General features: G+C 40.5%; 1 protein-coding gene across 5 annotated transcripts in view; it reads left to right on the top strand.

Moving 5' to 3' along the window:
- Positions 1-23,882, top strand: part of CAMTA1 (calmodulin binding transcription activator 1) — a 2,204,257-nt gene that overhangs the window by 462,963 nt on the left and 1,717,412 nt on the right. For all 5 annotated transcript variants that reach the window (XM_073561724.1, XM_073561725.1, XM_073561726.1 and 2 more), the window contains exon 3: positions 21,767-21,834. In XM_073561724.1, coding sequence (XP_073417825.1) covers positions 21,767-21,834 — 68 coding nt within the window. The remainder of the gene's footprint in view (positions 1-21,766; positions 21,835-23,882) is intronic.

The following is a 23,882-nucleotide window of genomic DNA, read 5'->3' as shown; positions in this document are numbered from 1 at the left end:
CTTGTAATAAAATGCCTTTTAAAGTAATATGTGCATGCGAGAAAATAATAGCAGAAGTGCAATACCACTTATCACCAGAAGGTGTGCACAAAACATGCTGAATGTAGATGATGCATATTCTATATTTCTATATTTCTTACCAAAAGTTATTTGCAAGCCATGCATAAGTCATATCATACAACGATAGCACTAAAGAGGGGCATCTTAATAAAATGGGTTTATATTACTCTGAAGACAGCTATCAGTAGTATTTGAGGTGTTATAAATATTTGTTTTACTCGCTTATATAACGCCAATAATTCCACAGCACTTTTCAGACATTATCATTACTGTCCCCATTGGAACTCACAATCTAGATTCCCTTTCACTCTTTAGAATGTGGGAAGAAACTGTAGAACCAAGAGAAAACCAAAGCAAACACTAGGAGCACATACAAACTCCTTGCAGATGTTGTCCTTGGTGAGATTTGCTGAGCCAACGTGCTGCCCAAATACCTGGAGAGGTCATCCTCCATCTTGAAGCTATATGAACACTGGGGAGATGATCATTTTTTTGTATAAAGACTAGAATATTCTTTTTTTCAGACAGTGATCCATATATCTGAGGTTCTCCCATCATACATTTGCTGGGTCCTTACTTGAGATAAGCAAATCAATTCACAGGACCCTGGTCCAAGGTTACAGAATGGGAGGACTTCCACCTACTTCCCCCAAGCTCTTCTTCTGATTTGAAGACCTGGAATGACATCATCATTGCGGCATGGCACAATCTTGACATCACACCCAACCCACTAAATAAAAGAGACTTGGGAGACTTGGCTCATAGGGCTCCGGTGCAGTGGCCATGGACTGCTAACTTGGTCACTGGACCATGGGTGGTCATATCATTGGTGCAACCTGCGCAGCCTCACAGGGGCCAAAGAGGCAAGGGGGCCTATTTTCACCTCTAAAATTGTTGGAATTGCACATTATGAAGAGCTATTTGACTACAAAGGGCCCAGATATTGTTATTGAAAAGGGGTCCTTTTCTTTCTGTCTTCGTCAGTGCGCTGGACCCGGAGGATCCTGTGAATGGATCCAGTGCTTCAGGCAAGTGCCACTTCGATTTATGTATATATTATATTATATATATATGATACATAGTGCCAGATTGTGTAACATATAGACATGTAAATATTAATTCTCTGATCATTGAGAACAGTCAGGTGAGAATGTTCTCCTATTTGTCAGGGCCCTTTACCGTATGACGTTGGACCTACCTATTCTACAGAACCTTTTCCATTGGCAACTTGAATAAAAGTATCCAAAAGATAATACAAAATATTAGTAAAAGAAATGAAAAAAAACAAATAAATGATTTTTGGAAAGCTGAAATTACTATAGAAGTTATAAAGACACCAACTTTCCCAGAAACAGACATAGAAAAAATATTGTTTTATTTCATTATGAGCTCATTACTTAAAAAGATTTTATATATATATATATATATATATACGGTATTAACTGGATTAATTTATTATCATACAAGATGATATACAACAGTATCTGTTCATATTCTGTGCAATTCCACTTTAAAAGATTCTTCTTCTGAAACTTTTTTCATGCATTTTCATGTAGGAGACTATATAGCTTCCTCCGACTTAAATATTCATTGAACAGTAAAGGTCAGATTCTTGTGAATGCTATGGGTGTTAAATCCAGCGTCGGAGACACTCTCATAGTCAAAGCTGTGCTGTATTACCTGTATATTTCTATGCATAACTGTCTTCTTCATCACTGTTATTCCTGCATAAGAACCCTCAAAGAGCTCCTTCTATCACACTTCCCAGACGTTCATCCTGACAAGTTTGAACTACAGCAATCTGTTACCCGCATCCTCCACCACTGCTCAATCCCGAACCACGGAGGATCTGTCATTCCGTAAACGAAAAACAGCCAGCCCATTTTTCAGCATAACATCTACAGTTTCAATTTACATTGTATTTGATTTCTTTTTTTTACTGTTTTTTTTAGTACATCTATTTTAGAGTCTATTTCCAGGTAATGTGATATATCTATCTGAAATTCAATTAACATTCAACAGTAAGAAAATAAAACCCCCGAATCTCTCTTCTGTCGTTGACTCAAAAGAACCATCAGTGGTGAAATGTTGAGCAGTTATTTACTGACGTAGCAGAGCTAAATTGTGAACTAACCCTTTGTTACTGGAATTTTGCCTTTCAATGCTTGTAGTATTGCCAGATAAAGCGTTTTTTGGACCTCTAGCAATAGGAGTCAAACTGCGCAAAATGGCAGTAAAAAATAAACCCATATACTGTATATACTGTACCATTTGCATATCCTCCAATTCCTGTGCCGTCTGTACTGTGAAGTCCTATAGTGGTCATAAGTAGACATGTAGCCGACCAATTCATGGACCCATTGGTGACCCTAAAGCTGGCCATACACATTAGATGGCATTCGGCTGAAGGATAATTTGGCCTATTCTTCTGCAGATAGCCTTCTCAGTCATCTTTCCTGTACACAGGAGTGCCCATTCGATCGAGTGCGAGTGCTCCTGTATTCTCTATGATAAAGGCGTCCAATGGCATAACTCCAGGGGATAATAAAATCAGCAGTCCGAAATTTCGGACATGCCTCATCAACATCTCCCCCGATGATCAGTTGTCCAGTGCCCTCATTCATATTAGACTGTCAGAAGAACCAGGTGAAATAGTTTAGTTAGGACGACATTATTCTAATGTGTATGGGGGTCTTAAAGGGGTTGTCAGGGACCTTATCATTAATGGCTAATCCTTTTTTTTTTTAAAAAATCAGATAAATTTTTATTTAATTTAACCAAATTCAAGGTACAAAACAATAGAACAAAAATCGCAATGAGAACATTAACAAGGGTCATTAGTTTCAGAAATTAATGGCCAATCCTTAGGATAGGTCTTCAATGTCTGATCGGTGGGGGCAGTGCCGGCTTTAGGCTTTCATGGGCGAAAGAGTCACAGTGGGCCTCTTTAACACATACCACAATTCATGATGCACAGATACGGAAGAGAAAAATTAGTATAGTACAATGCCAAAAATGTCACTTCTTGCATTACATGAGTGATATCTATTGTCAATTCAACAATAGCTCAGAAAGTGTAGTCCTCCATACAGTATTATGGACACCACATCGTGCTCCATACAGAATAATTGGCTCCATAAATTACTCCATACAGTATTATGGGCACCACATAGTGCTCCATATAGAATAATGAGCCCCATATATTGCTCCATACAGTATTATGGGCACCACATAGTGCTCCATATAGAATAACGAAACCCATATAATGCTCTATACGGTATCATGAACCCCATATATTGCTCCATACGTAATGGGCCCCATTTTAATGCTCCATGGAGTATATGGTGGGCCCCATATATTGCACCATACAGAATAGGCCCAATATAATTTAACATACAGTATGTGATGGGCTCTATACCGTATAATGAGCCCTTATAATGCTCTATACAGTATAATGAACCCCATATAATGCCCCATACAGTATCATGAGCCAATATAATGCTCCATACAGTATAAGGAGCCCCGTATATTACTCCATACAGTATAATGAGTCCCATATAGTGCTCCATACAGTATAATGAGCCCCATACAATGATCCATATCATATGAGTCCCATATATTGTTTCATACATAATGAGACCCATATAATGATCAATACAGTATTTGATGGGCCCCATATATGGCTCCATACAGAATGGGCCCCACATAAAGCTCCATGCAGAATATGTCCCACATAATGTTCCATACAGTATATGATGGGCCCCATATGATGTTCCAGTATATGATGGACCCTATATAATGCCCCATATATAATGGGCCCCATATGATGCTCCAGGATATGACGGTCCGTATATATTACTCCAAACATAAAGAAAAAAAATGAAATACTCGCTGGCCACTGCTCTTCTTCGGATTCCTCAACGTCGGCGTCTCTGCACTGTGACTGCTCAGGCAGAGGGCGCACACTAATAACATCATCATGCCCTCTGTACTGAGATGTCACAGTCAGAAGACACAGAAGAAACCACAGTGGAGGATTGGGGAGAGGTAAGTATTGCAAGTGCACTGGCACTGGCACAGGGTCCTCATAGTGCGCTGGTGTCCCTGATGGCGAGTGGGCCCTCCTAGGTGGGTGTGTGGCACCAGGCATCCCTGCCGATCAGCGGTACCTGGCATCGGTGGAGACCGAAACTGCTCACTTGTGGAGCTGCACAGCAGAGCTCTATTGACGTTATAGAGGCCATGGCCGGCTGCATATCTGCCCCTTTATGATTTGAATATGGGGTGGTTGTTCAGTACCCGGCTGTGGTCACTATACAATTAACGGAACTGTGACGTGCAGCTCCATAGCTGAGCAGTTCCAGCCGCTGGCAACACCGGCAACAGCTGGTTGGCAGGGGCACCAGGTGATTCATGCCCACCGATCAGACACTGATGACCTATCCTAAGGATAGGCCATCAATGTTAAAGTCCTGAAAACCTCTTTTAGTTATGCTAAATGGCAAACTCAGCTCTGCTACATCTGAGTTCAATTAGGTTTGTTTTACTTAATCTTTTGCAATCTTTTAGTCTTTTTTATTATCATCCTTATCATATTAATATGTCAATCATTTCAAGATATAAAAAGCCGACATTCACTAGCATCTTATCTTGGTCAGTTCTCATGTATGAGATTTAATCAAAGTTTCATCTCACCTCTGCTTCTTATCTGGGATGAATGGAGCAGTAAACAAGGATTGCACCTCAGAAGATTAGAAATATAGGAAAAAAAATAGATTTCTGAAAGAAAAACAGCAAGGATAAGCAGTATTGTTCAGTGACCTGACACCTAACAAACTGGTATACATGTGAATATGAGGAGACCGTGAGCTATTAGAGCGTTAAGATAATAGGGTACATTCATTTCATATCATAGTGTCATGGGTGTTTCTGATGCTGCAGACCATCGCTCTGCATCTGACTGCAGAAGGTCTAAGAAGTTTACTTTGCAGACTTCTTTCTGGGCCTTCTGACTCTAGGACCCAGTGGCAACCTCCCCCGGCTGACACACCTGTACTGGGTGTATATAACTCCCTGCTTGCTGTGGGAAGGCACAATTGATATTTCTATTTCCAGTTCCCTGTTGCAGCTTGGAGCTAGAGCAGTCGGCTATCTTCTTCTCTGTTGATGGAGGGCGTCCATATTGCCATATTGCTCACTGAGTCTACTCAAGTTAAGTGTTCCCCCTTGTTTGTGCATACCATCTGTCTTTAGTGGTAGTAGGGATTGAGTAGCGCTACCTGTGCTTCCCGATGCAGGGCTTATCACCAGGGTCAGGCAGTGATTAGGTATCCTGCTCAGCGATAGGTGCAGAACCTATATAGGGACAATAGGGAAGACAAGGTGACGTTTGATCTCTCTAGGGTTCTCCACTCCCCCCTTCCCTAGTGTTTGGTTTCCTTTCCCATATCCCTTCGTGTTGCACTTCGCCTTTACTACACATTGCGTGACACATATGGGTGGAGCAGAGACATAGCCTCCTGACAGGAGAGCAAAATTTATGACATGTCTCAATGGATGTCACACATCTCCTCACATGGTCAAAAAGGAACTCCAATGCCAGATGAGAGGTAGTCCAGCTATGAGTGGTATCATAATAGGACAGCATTCATGCAACGTGGGTAAGGCACTCCTCATAGTGCACCACTGGTGTAATTTGATTAATTGCATAAAAATTCCACGCATCCCCTAAACTGGATTATGAGATTGCAGCTAAGGAAACCCCAAGACCAAACCAGCAGGGAGGTTGTCCAGAACAAAACAGGCTATCTGTTCCAAATGAACAGACCCCATTTTACGGACAAACTCTTTAGCAACAGAGCGGATCCCGTCCTTGGTGAATGGGGTTGAGTCAATAGCCACTACTCTCAAGGGTTTGTCCAACCTGACTGTCCCTATCTCACAGTGGGCCACCAACCTCGAGTCAATCAAGTTCACTGAAGACCCGCAATCCACAAAAGCAGAAGAGGAGAAAAAAACAATTGTTCACACCTACTTCCACTTTTAACAAAAGTTTGAAGGCAGAGGACAAAAGTACCTGTGAGTCTGGATAACCTCCTCGGCAGTTACCCAGACCTAGTCGTTTCCCGAGACCTTAGAATCTGGGGGGCAGGAGGGACAGTTCTTTATCCAATGACCCAGCTCTCCACAAAAAAAGCAGAGTTTTTTCTCCCTGCGATGTCTCCTCTCCTTTTCCTTCATGGAGACAGCCCCCACCTCCTTGGGCTCAACTGACAACGAAGACTCTAACTTCACTGGCAACAGAGGAGCATCTCGTTGCACAACACCTCTTCCTCCCAGCCTGCGGGTCAAGGCATACTTTAAATGCTCGGAGAGACCCCATCGGAATAGCCCCCTGAGTGCTGAGTCGTTCCAGGAAACTTCGAGTGCCAATCGCCTGTACTCGTAACAGTACCACTCAGATGAACGCTTTCTCTGGGTAAGACTCATAATCGTGTCCTATGCCAATCTCACCCGATCAGGTTCATCCTATATAAGACCCAAGGCCTCAAAGAACTGATCCACAGACATTTTCTCAGGAGAGGTAGGGGAAAGGGTCAAAGCCCAGGATTGCTGCCCCTCACGTAACAGGGAAATAACTATCCTCACCCTTTGGCTCTCATCACCCGAACACCGAGGACACAGAGAAAAAAGTAATTTTCAACTCTCTTTAAATACCCTGAATTTTTTCTTATCCCCAGAATAAGTATCCGGAAGTTTGACAGAGGGTTTCGAGAGGATAAGGACACATCAGACATGGTACCCTCCCCATTGCCAGACGAGAAAGAGGCACCCTGAACAGCATTAACGTTATCCGCCAATTCTCTCTGTACCTGTTTGTGAGAAGCAACCAATGCTCTTTGCTTAAAAGATTCTGCATCATTTTGGTCAGGTTAGATACCTGATCTGACAGAGCATGCAGTGGGTCCATAGAAAACACACACACAAAAAAAAACCCTGAAAAATTGTGTGGGTCGGTGGTAATGTAATGACACCTAAGGTGTCACTGGTGCTGCTTAGGGGGAGCTATCAGGGGGTGCAGGTAGTGCAGGCAGAAGGCACGCAGTGCACAAGGACTTGAGACTAGTGTAGTGAGCACAGGACCTGGCACTAAGCGATCACTTGACCAGGGGGTGGAAACACTGTGCGTGAGTGCAGGGAAGGACACTGAGCAGGGAGAACACAGGGCAAAGACAGTAAACATGGTCAAGGAGAGCCGAGAGTCAGAAGCCAGAAGAACCCGCAGTGCCTAGGGACAAGACAAAGAGTAAATGAGGACAAGCCAAGGGGGCAGATAACCAGGAGAGACAGAGCAGTACAAAAGCAGGAAACAGAGGCAGAAGTCAGGGTACAAACTGAATCACACACAGCAAGGCACACAAGCACAGAGACACATGTTAAAGGACGAGTCACCTGGGTCAGCAAACACTAAGCGAGTATACGGAAGTATCACAGATGCTAAATGCAGGTACTGCCAACATTAAATAGCCGCCCCAAAACCAAAGAGAGGCGGACTGAATTAACCCTGACCTGACCAGGATGGAGGTGGAACTATCCTGTCCATAGTCATGACAACAGGTAGTCATAATTCATGGAGCCACTTGAGGGGGTGGATCAGCATGGATGCCCGATTGACCGTAGTACTTCCTGTCATCTCCCGTATAGTGTATCCAGCCCTCAGAAAGGCAGTTCCAAAGTGTAAATGTTAGGCACTGAGGTTCTCCCACTGCACAGGGGAATCTCAAGCCATGTCCTCTGCGGTCTCCCATTCCTCTACGGCTGCAGAGGTTCCTGCTCAGCAGAGATGTCGGTCCCAGCATCTTGCCTAGGCTAATGTTAGGCGTCTGGTTGCTACTCCAGGCTCAGCTATTGTACCATGCATGAGTCAGCGGAGAGCAGACGCTCCTGGGACTAAGTCCTGCTTTTCTCCTACTGAACATGCCCGTGGGACGACCTGTCATTGGAGGTCGGAGGTTACATGCTCTGGTCCTATTGCAGCTTGGATTGGGCCATCAGGAAGGTCCCGGAAGGCTGCGTCTATAAAAGGATCGCACGACCGCACGGCCATGCGCTAATATAGGAAAAGATTAGACCACATGGAGTGAGTATGCATGTATGAATGTATCTTGTGAATGACTCATTAAGAAGTGCAGCCCAGCCTGTTAAGCGCCCAGGCCTAGGTGTAGGTAGAGGCAGAGTCAGAGACTGGAATCAGTTTCCACCGGTGGCTCTACACACCACGGTGCACTTGCTCGACACTCCTCGGTGGTCAGCGTTTATTAGGGGCGTCCGCAGGTGCGACGCTGCACGCTCAGTAGGTCTAGAGGGACTCAGACCTCGTGTCCTGGGGCTGAGCTCTGTGACCACATACTGAGCGCTCTCTTGCCGAGTGCTGAGTTCTAACAGGCTCCTGCATTTATGTTCCACGGTACTGCGGCTCTGTGACGTAACAGAGTCCGCTCCTGTTCACACCGGGTGACGTTAACCGCTATATACATCCGTTTCTGTCTCACTGCCAGGGAGTGTATATGCTGGGGGCAAAAGAGGAATATGACATCGCTACAAAAACTTGGGTTAGAAAAACATCCAAATACAAGAACCGAGACAGGTCCTGTAAGGACCAGTAGACCTTATCTGGTGTGCAGAGTGCCCAGAAACAGACCTCCTTTAAAATCGGTGGTCTGTCCGTGTAATGTATTGACCTAATAGCAGGTGATCAAGAAGGAAAGTGTCTTTGTAGCTGCTATCCAATATGGCCACTCTCTATCAATTCCAAATTATCTAATGTTTTCCGATACAGACAGCGAGTTTAATTCTTGTTCTGGTTCCATTGACAGATTACAGTTATATTATGTTACGTGTCTAAAATCCCAGGCAACTATGAAGCGGCTCAAGTCAGCAGAGCTGTCTTCTCTCATATTCCAACCTGCGTGACTTACTGCAATGCTAACAAGATGATCATAGATCCCCCAAAATAAACGTCTGTATAATATACATTGCATTGTAGAGTTGTAAAACATAGAGACGCTTAATCTATTGCAATTACAGTAACTAGAGAATTAGAGGATCTGAAGCAATACGGGCTGAAGTTTTAGCTTCATAACTTTTTATTACTGCCAACTTCTTCCGCGAGTCGGAGGATTTACGCCATGTATAGCAAGCAAGTTTATATAGAACTTCCCATATTATTCCAATACCAGGTTATTATACAAAAGTCATTTCAATGTTCTGAGCCTAAATTACATGTAGTAGCATTACCACTGGCAATTGTCGTCTGCGATCACTTATCACAATTACTCACATGTATCGAAAAGACAAATTTATCAGCTCACCAGTGTAAGGCAACGATAATGTTGCGGTGATAATGAGTGCTGTGCACAGACCAAGCCGGGCGTCAAAACTCAAGAAATAGATAAAATAAGAAGTCGATGGCTTCATTAGCTGCAAGTAAAAAAGTCAAAATTTAAGAAAAAACAATAAAAAGAAAAAAGAAAATATGCATGATCCCCAATTATTGTAACCATAGTGCTAAAAAGTATAAATCCTATGACATGAGATCGTAGAGGTTCGTTTTCACTTAGTCTAAACAGTATTTTGTGTAGTAAGTTTATGCTCCATGGTGGCTCTTAGCACAGTAATTGGGATAAAGAAGTTATAGGTACACAGTTTGGAGGCTATGGGGGACTGGTTTTTGTCACACAGTCTCCTCTACTTCATCCATGTTTGTTGGTGTCAGATGTTCCCTGGATGGAAGCTAAAGGTTTTCATTTTGGCTTATGAAATCATGGTTAATATGCCCTGTAACCAGGCTGTGAGCTGGTGTGAGATTGAGACTTTGGGAGCCATTGCTGGTGTGGGTTTGGAGGCGCCAATCCTTTATTGGAGTTCCCAGAAAATACTGATAGACTTGCAGTTTGAGGACGCAGGTCAGTAGGCCGTATAACACGGACGACTATCGCATCGCAATCCTCGGACTGCACACTGTGAAAACAACAGATATGATAGTTGGTCTCCGTTTGTCCATGAGTAGACCATTATAGACTTACATATTAACTAAACTGTTAAAGTTTTTCAAGTATGGATAATTGTTAAAGGGAATCTATCACCCCCTAGGTTGTATATGACCTATTAATATGGGTATACAGATGATAGAAATGTTACAATAGTCCTACCTGTCTGCCTCTCATTAATGGTCTTGTTGTTGAGAAATGTTATAATCTGTCTTTATATTACTGATTTTTTCCAGGTTCCGTGGCGTGCGGTGCCTGGAAGAAATCCCTGCCCCCTGTCTTCATTGTAATCCTATCCCCTCCCATTAGCGTCAGTTATGGCCCTGGAATCCCACGCCTGTGCCCTGCACTCCCTCAGAAATACAGACCTCATCCTCCCTTCTGTACATCACATGCAGCAACGCTAGGAAGAGCCGGCCAGGGGTGCCACTCTACTACGCTCAGCTCCTGCCCGGATCTTCAAAATATGTACTCCATGAAATTGCATCGTGTTTAAAAATATATATATATACCTGGCTGCAATCATTCAGCCAGGTTTCGATTCATTCAACTCGTGATTTCTGCAGCATAAATCAGATCACAGATTCCCATTAACTGTTTTTTGATGAAAAACTAGGATGACATTTATTTTTCTAAATGAAAAGCACAAAGCTTTACAGACACTTCCACACATTCAGTATTCAATCAGTTTTTTACCTCAGTATTTTTAAGCCAAAATGAGGAGAGGAACAATCATAGGAAAGGTATAATAGAAACACGTCACCACTTCTGTATTTATCACCCACTCCTGGTTTAGGCTTAGAGATACTGAGGTAAAAAACTCACCAAAAACTCATCATGTGCACTCGGCCTAAGGGGTTGTCTAGGTTTGGCACCAAACTCTACACTCACTTTTTGTGACTGCAGACTTGTGAATCCTCACTTTGCACGCTGCATGCTGTCAGGAATCTCCAGTGCCAGCGGTCAAATGACCACAAGTATGCGACCTGCATACTCCTGGCTACATTCTGACTAGACGTCTGTGACCTCGCTCAATACAAGTGAATTAGCTAGGCAGCACACATCTAGTTGGATTGTGTCCGGAAGTATGTTCAACATATACTTGCAGTCATATGACTGGCTGGCCTCACCGCTGGCACCAGACAATCCTGACAGCGCGTGCTGTTCGCGCTGTGAGGATTCACAAGTCTACAGTCACATAGAGTAACTGCAGACTTTCATGGCAAACCAGGACAACCCCTTTACCGTTTTAGAATACGTCCAGTGTTTGGTGGGCAATCCCACAATTAGTGTACACAGTCTCTTATTTGCAGCATAAAAAACAGAAGGGTGGTTTTACTGTCTTTAGTTGAGGTCTAATGGTCATGCTATGCTCCAAGATGTCTACTAACTCTTGCTCAAATGATGGGGTTATGGGCTACGATGGACTACTCCTTACCACAACATACTCCTATCCAGGCTATGAATCACAGGGCTGCATGAGTCAATTGTCTAAAAATGCCCTGGGCATCTTCAGGGATGTTTACAGTTGTTATACATGTTAGGCTAACTAGGTGAAGTGCATACTCAAAGCCCAATGTCTGGGTGGGCACATGGGTCACAGATGTCAGTGCAGCAGGTGGGTGCTGTATGCAGGAAACACATAACAGAAGAGTTACTGGAGGTGGCAGGAAGGTATCAGAGGCCATGAAGTCCACAGACAGGAAGCAGAGTTCCAGGAGGCCACAGACAGGTAGCAGAGATCCTGGAGGCCGCAGACAGGTAGCAGAAGTCCTGGAGGCAGCAGACAAGTACGAGAAGTACTGGAGGCTACAGACAGGTAGCAGAGATCCTGGACACACACAATACTGCAGAGTACTTAGAAGTCTTAATACTAAGACACTGGTGTGTGTACTGGTAGCCCTTATATAGGTCTAGGTTGGTGATCACATGGGAGTACACAAACCACATGCAAAGCCTGATAACAGTACTCTACCTATTATGCTAGATGGCTAAAGAAGGGGATACCAATAGAGAAATGAGAGAAAAATTATTTTGGAAATATGAAACAAATGGCAATGTATGCCTTTTTTTTATTTTTTGTTCCATTTACAAACTTTGGAACATCTCTTTAAGAATCCTAATCTTTGAGTGTAGCCATATTAGTAACTCAATATATATTTAGCTTGTCCCAGGTGTATCATGGATATCGGGCATGAATAAGAAAAATGCATATGCATTACAGAAATTCTTGTATCATTATTGGCATGAGTAGTCATAATTTAGCTAAAGCAAAATCTACTTGCTCTACATGGAAAGTGTGGTCATTACAGTTACATTGGGAAACGCTTGAAAATAGGCCCATTAATGTAAATTTCACTTTTATTGGAGAAAAATATTTAACGCCATTCCCTCATTTGATGTCCTCCAATTCTACCCATTATTTTGTCCGCATATGCTAAAATATAAGGTAGAAGTGACCTTTATCTATGTTTAATCAGGTGTGGGTTTCAATTTTCAAAATATTTTCACTAAATATGTCACGTTAATGTATAATGTAGGAAATGCTGCATAATATTACTACATTCACTGAGGCTAGGGGATGTATTATTTGTAAGGGTTTACAATGTTTTAGAAAGTGGAGACATTTTGGGCAAATGTCTTAAATAAATACCGGTTTAAATTAAAAATGGAAAGAAATTAAACAAAAAAATATGGTTAAGGGTGATTTCGCATTAGCGTTTCAGGGTGCAGCGACGGCCTGCACACGGCCGCCGCTAAGCCCTGCCCCCTGTCACGCCTCCTCCGGTAGTTCCGCCTACGGGTGCATGACGCTGCATGCATCCTGTGTCCCCTATCTTTATCACTGGGGACACAGGCCATGCGCAGTATGCGTTTGGCGGCACATGCGTCCATTTGACGGTGCGCCGAGCACAACCAAATTGCAACAGGTTGCGTTTGGCGCTGGTCGGCGCACCGTCAAAAGGACGCATGCGCCGCCAAACGCATACTGCGCACGGCCTGCTTCCCCAGTGATAAAGATAGGGGATGCAGGACGCATGCAGCGTCATGCGCCCGTAGGCGGAGCTACCGGAGGAGGGCCAGCAGGGGGCAGGGCTTAGCGGCGGCCGTCGCTGCGCCCTGAAACGCTAATGTGAAACCACCCTTATACTGTACGATGTGTTAGACTAAGTATTGGTGCAGTGTATATTGTGGCAAATATTTAACAATATTTTGGGGTAGAGAAATTATTATTTTTGAATGTTTTAGAAAAAATATTTTAGGAAAAGGAGATATTTTTTGGCAATTGTCATAAAGAGAAAAGGAAGAAAAAGGAAAAAAATAAAATAAGGAATTAAAAAAATTATGCTTAGGTTACTATGTCTCTTTTTTTGAATTGCCTCAAGCATAATATTACTAAATTAGTTTCCATGATATTACAAGGAAAACTGTATTCAAGCAAGTTAATGGATGCTGCTTTCTTTATTTTTAATCAGAGTTAAAGGGAATATGTCAGTAGTTTTTGCTATGTAATTTGAGAGCGGCATGATGTAGGGACAGAGACTATGATTCCAGCAATGTGTCACTTAGCTTAAGACTTCCTGCAGTTTTTATTAAAAAAAAACCTGGTTTATCTGCTGCAGATCTACCAACTATCTGAATACCGAGCCCTGTATAACCCCGCCCACACCACTGATTGGCAGATTCCTGTGTACACTGTGCATAGGCAGAAAGCCACTAATTGGCAGTAGGGGCAAGGTTACACAGGGCAAGAGGACTGCGTGGCACAAGACAACTAGTCCTGTACTTTTAATCTCCTGCTGATAAAACATTGATTTTATTGAAACTACAACAAGCAGTCCAGTAAGTGACACATCGCTGAAATCAGAGTCTCTTTCCCTACATCATGCTGCTATCAGATTACATAACAAAAGCCTGCTGACAGATTTCATTTAATAATTTACTAAAAAACAGTCTTTTTTCTTTTTTCATCTTTTTACCTCAGATTTTTAGTTTTCTTATTAATAATACTTGCATAAAAAAATATTTGCAGGACCCTGGTCCAATGACTCTGTTGGTAGTATGTGGTCAATAGAACAGAGCCACACAAAAACCCACCTACCTCTGGGCACCTATTTTGATTGGCAAGCCCAGTGTGACATCACTATTGTGGTGCGATGATGTCAGACTCATGGCGTGGGCCGCAAATCTCTTTGTTCAACTCTAGTTTATCTCCTACCAAGACATAAGATCAAGTAAAAATAACCAATTTTGCTTTGGAGGACCTAGCATGTCCATGATTTAGATTGGAAGCTTACCATGATCGTGTAATGCCTTATTTTACCTGAGGTGGCACTGCAGGGAAATTGAACGCTTTTTTCCAAGCAATCGCTGGGGATCTCAGCAGCCGTAATCCCCTAATCAGATCATTTTCAACAGACTCGTTAAGCAAAAATGGCTTTTCCAAAGTAACCATCATGACGTTAAAACATGGTAGAAGTTACAAACACCACTGGAGGATGATTATAAATAAATTCCAGTTTATATATTCCCCAGTGTTTGTCACAGTTCAGCTATGATATCAGTTGAGGTTGTTTCACTTTTATTGCACTTGTGGCTCATGGGCAAGTTCTGTCTAAGTCTGAGCCATGGAAGTTGGCGTCTTGAAGGCCTCAGAAAGCCTGGAGATAAATATGCGCTATCCCTGCTTAAGGTCTGTTGTTCCCACGGAATAATAGGAGCTGTAGCCCGTGAGTGCTGGCGAATCTTTCATATGTAGAGGCTAAACTGCAAAGCTCTGGTTTGTAGGATTCCCAGAATTAGGTCCTTTAGAGAGGATCTAAAACAGACAATCCTGCAGGGCTCAGACTATATGTTTATTTAACACAGACATTTGACTACTGGACTGGTGTGTTTTACTTAGGCAAAAAATGATCTTCTATCTTAACTCTTTCACTTCTAGAGAATTCCCTTCCATGTACTATTGAAAGAATCGAAAGTTTGATTTGGACAAATTTGCTCAATTCAGCGAAATAAATTCCTTGTGCACTGAATAAATTTGATGCAAATTGATTTGAACAGGAAGAAGCTAAAAAAAATCTTATACTCACCTCTCCTTTTCTCTCCTTGTCCCACCACCACCAGTCCTCCAAATGGCTCTTCTATTTTCTTCTTCTATCTTCTTCTTCTTCTTTGTTCTCTGTTACGGTTTCACTTTCTTGGAAGAATTTTTAAAGTAATAAAAAAAGTGGAATATTGTCTTCTATCTTCTGTCTTCTATCTTCTTTCTAATAACTTCTATCTTCCTTCGGACCAGGTCCTTAATTCAACAAGTCCCATGGGGTGACAAGTACACTGTTAACATGAGTCAAGACGCATGCAGCAATTTGGGCCAAACTACATACTATTGACATGTATTACGCCCCATCGAGGAGCTTAATGAATGAAAGACCCAAGTGGAAGGAAGATACACAATACGAGAAATAAGTTCGAGCATAAGAAGAGATGGTCATGAGATTGGTGGTGGGACAGGTACTGAAGGGGCCAAGAAAGATGAGTATAAGGCTATGTGCACACGCATGCAGAAAATTTCTGCATGAAAACCGGACTCCGTCCCAGAAAACGGGCGCTTTTTCCGCGCATTTTTGCTGCGATTTTTGCTTTTCTAAACCCCTTTTAAGCCCTCAATATTTCAAAATTGTTGCTAAAGGGCATTTTGCTAAATTGGCTTGAAGCGATTGGCCAAAAAAATTAAAATTTTAGTGAATCCTAACTATTTGTAAAATTGGAGTAAATTTGATTTTTCTCTAATCGCTTTGTTCATCACCAATCGCAGAATTTTGGTCACTTGATTCTCATTTGCATCTTACAGTCAAAAATCTGACTTTATTGGGAGAAAACGTTAAAAAAGCACAAAGCTGCAGACATTATATAACTCAATGCCTTTTTTATGAAAATTTGGGTGACGCGTCAGCCACTCAACTATACTATTGGCCAACAGTTGAGCAACTAAAGTCTCCGTGCTTCTTACCTTTGGCCATGATTTGAGGCTATCATTTTAGGAGGGCAGATATTTGAATTGATGATTAACATCGAGGAGTATTTTGAAACAGGACTTGGGCAGTGAAGGTATTTCAATTAAAGGAAACCCAACAATGACCTTCCTAAGGACTTTCCAAAAAAATATAATTTTGTTTTTCTCAAATTTTTACTCCCAGATGCGCTAAATCGGACACTACATTTAGGGTAAAGGGGCAATAACAGAGAGTGGATGCGAACATAATTCACTCCTATGATTTATATGTGACCCTGTGAGCAAACGATAACTCCATAACCACTGAATATGGCCGCCAGAGCATAACTGACTGATATAGGATATTTTCTCTCCAATTTTTAAGCAAAGAACTCCATAAACCTGAACAAACCTCGAATGTGTACATCTATATGTTGAATAATGTAGGCTGCCTTTCATGTGAAGAATCCACTTACGTATTACTGCTTTTCCCGTCCCTTTGTACTCAGGATTTGCCTTGCTTGTGGCTTGTTCTATGATTTTCTGTTATTCTACGAATGATAAGGTTCCTATGCAAACACATTATTTTCATGGAGCTTAAAATGGTATTGACATCTTTTACCAATCACGCACTTGCCTTCTGTGCTGTTACATAATGTTTAAACTTTATAATATAGAAACTGAATGCAGAAAGAGAAACAGACTTATCTTTTTTTATATTATGTTGTGCCGGCATGCTGCCGCTGTTCAAAACTTTAGGAAGAAAAAGGAGAAATTATTTAGAGGTAATGTGGATTCGTTGACTAAAAATGGACTTGTGAGATGGAAAGAGTTAAAAAGATGTAGAAAAGGAGGATCCCGCACTTGTAACTTGTAGAAGTTGCCGTTTTTTATCTTCTCAATGTAACCGTTTAGATTTCGGTGAGAATAAAATGTTATGCAATCAATCAGATCATGGCAATATTCACATCTGGGGTGGAGGATGAGTTATATTTTGACCCTGATGTTTAAGAGGGTGAAAGAACTCATTTGACACCAATGTTAAAAATGGTTCATGGATGGTAGGTGGGATGAGTTGGAACAGATTTTGCCTTCGGACCCAGGAACTTAAAGTCATGTCCCTGGCTCAGTGATGGGTGTTAAAGTTCGAGTGACTGCATCAATCAGATCATTGTTATGATGACATCTTAGGAGATGAGTATCTTGTCTTTGAAGGTGGAAGTGACTTAAGGACCTGTCAAACTAAGCGATATTGCTAGCAATATCGCTATAACGTCACTGGTTTTTGTGACGTAGCAGCGATATTGCTAGCGATATCACTATGTCTGATACTTACCTCCGACCGCTCCCCCGCTGGTTATCGCTGATCGCGCGAGAACATCCTGGATCATTTCTCGTCGGGCGCTTCCTGCTGGGCTTCCTGTGGCGCCGACGAGCGACGCGTGGACGCGGACGGGAGGACGTCAGGATCGCCTCGTCTGACAGGTAAGTAGCGACCCCCGACCCCTGCGATGTCGCTGGTGAGATCTGCCTGTGTGGCAGCTCACTAGCGACCACTTAGCGATGTACCAGCGATCCTGACCACGTCATATCGCTGGTCGGGATCGCTGGTGCATCGCTAAGTGTGACAGTACCTTTAACCACTCTGGATTATTTGATTATTTAAGGACTTCGCAACTGAGCATTTCAGCCATCACTGATATTGTACCTTCACATATATGAAATTTCACAGGAAATTCCCTATTTGTTCTATATTTCATGGTAATTTTAGCCAATTCCATGAGATAAGCCTCATCCCCTCCATATATATATATTACTATACATGACATATTGACCACTACGTGGTGTTCCATGGATCAAATCATCAATGTCGTAGTGTCGTAGATACATAATTTTAGTATCTTGGTTGGGAAGTCTTTTTAGTGCATTTAAAATGTAATTCCAGCTAGGTGTACAAATCTCTAACTAAATCATTATGTATAATTTTGCTATTTACATGGAATGCAAATGTGCAATTGTGCAATCAATTAAGAAAAAACGAATCCCAGCTTTGTCTCGGGTAGCATTTGTATGATATTGCCTAGTCCAAAAGCTATTAGCCCCAACTTTATCAGAGCTTAGGAACCAATTCAGGTTTTAATGATCATGGACCTGCCAAACTTAATTTGGAACTGACTATTAGCCAGATTATCAATGAACTAAAATCACCATTTTCATTCTAATGCTGTCGGCTATATATAAGTATGATAATGTAATTGCAATGGAATAACTGCAAACGATAGTGTTAGTCTTAGCCCAATTTCTAGTTTATTACACGATGAAATCTTGGTTTAGTTGTCCATTACTATGAATATTCATATAAATAGATAATAGATATGGAATAGAAAAAGAGAGAATGATAGGCAAAGATAGATAATATTACATAGACAAACAGATTATAAATATATAAATAGATATAGCATAGAAAGATCATCTGGTAGTTGGAGATGCTGTACATGAGGAGAGAACGAGATAATTAAATTAAAAAAAAGTAAATAAGAGATAGATGCACAGATAAAGCAGAAAAAATAAAGAAAGAAAGAGAATGAGTGACAGAAAGAAATATAGATAATATTAGATAGAGAGATAGATAGGATAGATGATAGATAGATAATCGATAGATAGATAATAGATAGATAGATGATAGATAGATAGATAGATAGATAATCGATAGATAGATAATAGATAAATGGGATAAGTAGATAGAGAAATAGATAGATAGATAGATAGATAGATAGATAGATAGATAGATAGATAGATAAACAAAAATAAAGAAAGAATAAGAGAAGCAAAAATAAAATGAATGAGACAGAGGAACAGAAAAAAAGAGAAAAGCAAAAAAAAGAATAAAAGAACAAAAGAAAGAAGGAAAGAAAGATATAAATGTTAAATACACTATATGATGACAGAAGAGCTTTCATGATAGAACACTTCACGTTCCCTTTTTTAGAGGAATGTATCAAAACAGAAATATAGATATAATTTCTCTTTAACTCACAAGATGTGGGGGGCCCTACCTAATCAGCAAACCTTTCCAGAACTCAGGCTCAGGTATTTTTTATTGTTAACAATTACTGTACATACTTCCCAGGGGACATTTGGAGCTTAGCTGACTACGTCCCACCAGGTTCTAAATATGATTTGCATTTTGGATGTTTCGGCCCCTTTAATTTGAGTGCCGGGCTCTGCCAATTTACTGTTAGCAAATCAGAGACGCACCCAAACCCGGATCTGAAATTAATGGGCTGAATCTTGCCTGAAAGCAGAAGATATGACTTATGTGGATGTCACCCACTGGCTTTTTATGGAAATTATTAATAAATCAGTAATTCCATCTGCAAAGATGTTGTTGTGTTTATAAATATTTAATTTACCTTCAGGTGTCCATGCTTTTTTTTTTCCTTTCTCAAAGCTTGATGACTTTGCTACACTCTCAGCAGAACAGAAACGTGTGTGAAGTTATTGGTGTAATTTCACATGACTTGTTTTGTGGTTGGATAATCTGGTTTCATCTGTTCGATCATATTTGTGTAACTGTCTAGAAAAATTCTTTGTAGTGTTTCATCCTGGATAATGGCCTTGCAATCACACTGACGGAGCACAAGAACGTCATTTAAAGGGTTCTATCAATTTAAATATTCTATTATGAAATTCTGAGTTAAAAAGACACTCCTCCTCCTCCTCCCATCAAACTTTGTATCCTCTTACTATATTGCAGTTATTATATAGCACTCTGTACTTACAATTGCTCATTTCACCTTTCTATCCACTGAATTTTTCTCTTTTAAGTTAGGTCTATGACATCATGTGATTAACAGACTGGCTGAATCCTTCTTAGCTCTATGAAGGAACAGGAAGTCTCTATTTCCTTCATGAGTCAGCATTATAACTACAATTCTACCTTACTGAATGTCCTGGGGTGGGGGAGGGAGCAAAGCAATTGAATTGGGTCAGGAATTGAAGGGGGCTGGAGCTGGGTGGCCAGGGACTTTGCAGTGATGTAGAATTGTAGTTCTAATGATGACTCATGCATGGAAAAGAGGCTGTTTCTACATGGATCTTACAAGGATTCAACTAGTCTGGTGTTAATCACATAATCTGATAGACCTAATGGAAATGAGACTTATTAAGATAGAAGGGCAAAATGAGCAATTGTAAGCACACAGTGCTATATAATATGATGAATGAAATATATTAAGAGGATAAAAACTTTGATGGGAAGATGGTCTCTTTAATGGTGGAATCTCTTTTGAACTTCCGTATTAGATATCATATCCCTAAAGCTTCCGGAACACATTAGATAATGGCCAGCTGAGTGAGAGATTGGCAAATACTCCCCCGCATTCTATGTTCCTGTGTTCTTTATGAGAGACCCACTGCCACATTCCACTGGCAGCATCAGCTTATCTTCCAGAGAACAAAAGGATCGGCCATTGAAAATCATCCAACATAATCTGTCGAGAGGAGCGTTGGGAAGTTTCAACACACATTACAGTGGCGGCCAAGCATGCCAATAGAGAATTGTCCAAAATAACAACATGATTCGAGATGTACCATGCCATTGGCAAAATTTTAATGCCGATTCCCTGTTTTCTGAAATTTATGTTTATATAAGTTTGGTGTTTTCCAAATCCTGCCCCTCGTAATGTGTGCCAAGACATTTCTCATACGATGAGAAGGACGATGTCATGGCTGACATCTGTTTCAGACATTTTCTCTAAAAGAGATTCAAGTAGAAGCGACTGATCAAGGTTGGGATCAAGAAAAGGGTTCGATCACCCCTTACAGGTTCCTATAAATGAGAGTTGGGATCTTACTAATGAGACACTACAGCCAAGAAAATGAAGCATTGTGCTGTTCCAGCTGAGCAATGGGGTATCCACATCATTAACATGTCTGGTTCTTGAGAGTGAGCGAAGCTCCTTTCAACAATGTTCTGATCTTGAATTTACATCAACATCTTCTAACAGGGTATGTGAATATTAGTTACCCTGAACATACCAGAACTTTTCTACTACTAATAAAATGTAGCTGGGGTTGAGACCAGAGAACATGGCGGTAGCACCGGTGCCAGTGGTGGCTAAGCGATGTAGTATATTATCCATGTGAAATTCTAGAGAAGAACCTATCAGTATATCCAAATCTTCACTATCCCAAACTTCCACTCCTTCAAATAAATGAAGCCACAACTTGTTTTTATCCTGTTATTTATTATGTCTCCGTGCCAATATATTTTCCAAATTATCAACAACTATTTTGATTTTTCAGCTTTTTTTTTTTTTGGCTCTGTGTTTAAGCAGTTTGCAGGATCATTGGGTATGCACTTGAAAGCCACGGCGCACATAAGAAAAACATTAATGCTCACTAGATTGTCAAAATATATATCACTGACAACAACATAGAAATATCTGCCAAATAAGAGGCAGAAGGTCTAACTCAGCATAATCCAACTCAATGAGCCGAGACAAGAAGATGCCGGGCCTTGAACTTGCGTGCCTCATGTGTTCTTTTCTACTTGTTTATGAGGGCTTTTTTATATTACCATGTCTGAGGGGTTTTTTTTTCTTCAAGCAGCAAAATTCTATATTATGTGTCATTGTAACGGTATTTTTTTATCTTTTTATAGGAAATCGCAGCTTATTTAATAACATTTGAAAAACATGAAGAATGGCTGACAACCTCCCCTAAAACAAGGTAGGAACAGAATTTCACAATCAATCCTTGTCTTACTAGTAATTCTGGTCTGTCAGGGAAAAATACCTGGATATTTATAATAAATAAATAAATTAATTAACTATTAAACTATGTATTTTTCAATTTTTTTTTTCATGTTAATGAAAGTTCGGTTCAAAATTGAAAGATAAAAAGTATTTCTCTATTTGTTAAATATTTCCATTCTTCTGTATAATTATATTATTTATTATTATTATTATACATTTTTATAGCGCAATTTATTCCATGGCGCTTTACATGTGAAAAGGGGCAAATATAGACAAGTGCAAACATAATTGTTTAGAAAGACTTCAGTTTCTGCAATAATGACCACCTGTGAGACCCCCGTAACACGGGTGTTGTGACTTCTGTTGTATGGTAGACCCCACTGGCGCTGAAGAGCCCTGTTGAGTAGCTGTACATGTTTATATTAATGTACACCATATTAGAGTATAGTGGTGTATATGTTTTGCTCTGAGTATTTCTTTAATTACTTGTGGACCACCCATAGACTTTAAACATCCAAGCAGTTAATGTTCTTCTTTGCAGCGACGTTCTAAAACATCCCTGCATAGTAGAGTAACTACATGCAATTGAGCAGTTGCAGGAGCAGGGAGCTGGCTGTCAGACACAGCAAAGCTCCCATAGAGAAGGCAGGGATGGTTTATTACCATCTCTGCTTTCCCGATTGCGTAAAGCCAGCGCTAAGCTAGCATACACAGAATATAGAAAGCTTTTAGTGCATCCTCCTCCTGGCCCAAAAGTTATGTGATTGATGAGTCTAAGAAAGAGGTAGGAGCTGCTGGGTCCAAGAAGGGCGATCGGCTGACCAATGCATTTCCACTGTGAATGGGGCTAATATATTAGCCCTAGTTATAGGGAAAATCAAATAAAAAAACGGATTTAAATGTTGACAAGAAATTATAGGGAGCAAAATATGAGAAGTAAATGAAAAATAAATACAGTAAGCAAAAATAAATAGAAAGTAGGTAAAAAAATAAATAATTACGCCATTACATATTGCGTTATAAGCCGTCTCCCCTCCAACAAAAAAAATGTGTTCGAAAAATAATTGTTATGGAAAGGGGGAACAAATGTAAAAATGTATGGTCATAAAAAAGTCTAAAAAATGTAAAAAAAACCAAAACGTATATCCTTTATTGTCCCACCAATGTCACAAACAACAACCTAAACGACATAAATCCCCAAAACAAACAAGAAAAAAAAACGGCCTTGCCAACACCAAGTCATACAAATGTCACCTAATTTTGGCAAAAAAAAAAATAGAGAAAAAATTACATAAAAATAAAGCTCATTGCTTAATGAAAAAAAGGATGAAAATAAATGTTTGAATATCCATACAAAATTTTCTTAAACAGTATGTGTGAAAAAACCTGAAATTACACCTGGTCAGATACAGGAGTAATTGGCCCGGTTCTGAACTGGTTAACCAAAACAGACATGCAACTATTAGATTTTTATACTACAATCAAAAATACCGTGAGATTGTTTTCTCAAGTTTACAAAAGAGATGGAACTCACACAGCATGTTATTTCTTACAGTGTTTAATGCAATAATTCATTTCGCAACAATACTCAAGATCAAAGCGGTTGAATAAAAATTGGGTAGTCAAAGACAATAACAATCTTGATCCGTTCTCGCCGAAAAAAAACCCCTCTTATTTTCTAAATTTATACTCGTTTAGCCTAATTTGAATATGCTGAATCATATTAAGTCTAGACACGTGTGAAAAAATATTATGCAAATAATATAATTATACAGAAGAGCATGGTAATTATTATTTACAATATCACATGCCAAATCTCTTTGTTTAACTCTGCACTCAGGAAATAACCTTGAAATTATACTTATGTTTTAAAAAAGACCCCAAAAATGAAAAATAGCAAAAACCTATAAAAATATATTTTTGATTAAGCACGTCATTGATTATGAAAAATAAGAGACAGCTTTTTTTGGGAAGCAACTCGTCACTTGTTCTTGAATTATGTCTGATATTGTATTTCATTTT

The sequence above is a fragment of the Dendrobates tinctorius genome, unplaced genomic scaffold (genome assembly GCF_039654945.1).
Source record: "Dendrobates tinctorius isolate UK_male_01 unplaced genomic scaffold, ASM3965494v1 ptg000326l, whole genome shotgun sequence".
NCBI lineage: Eukaryota > Metazoa > Chordata > Amphibia > Anura > Dendrobatidae > Dendrobates > Dendrobates tinctorius.
Note: the sequence above shows the minus strand (reverse complement) of the source record. Positions and strands in the feature narration are given on the sequence as shown.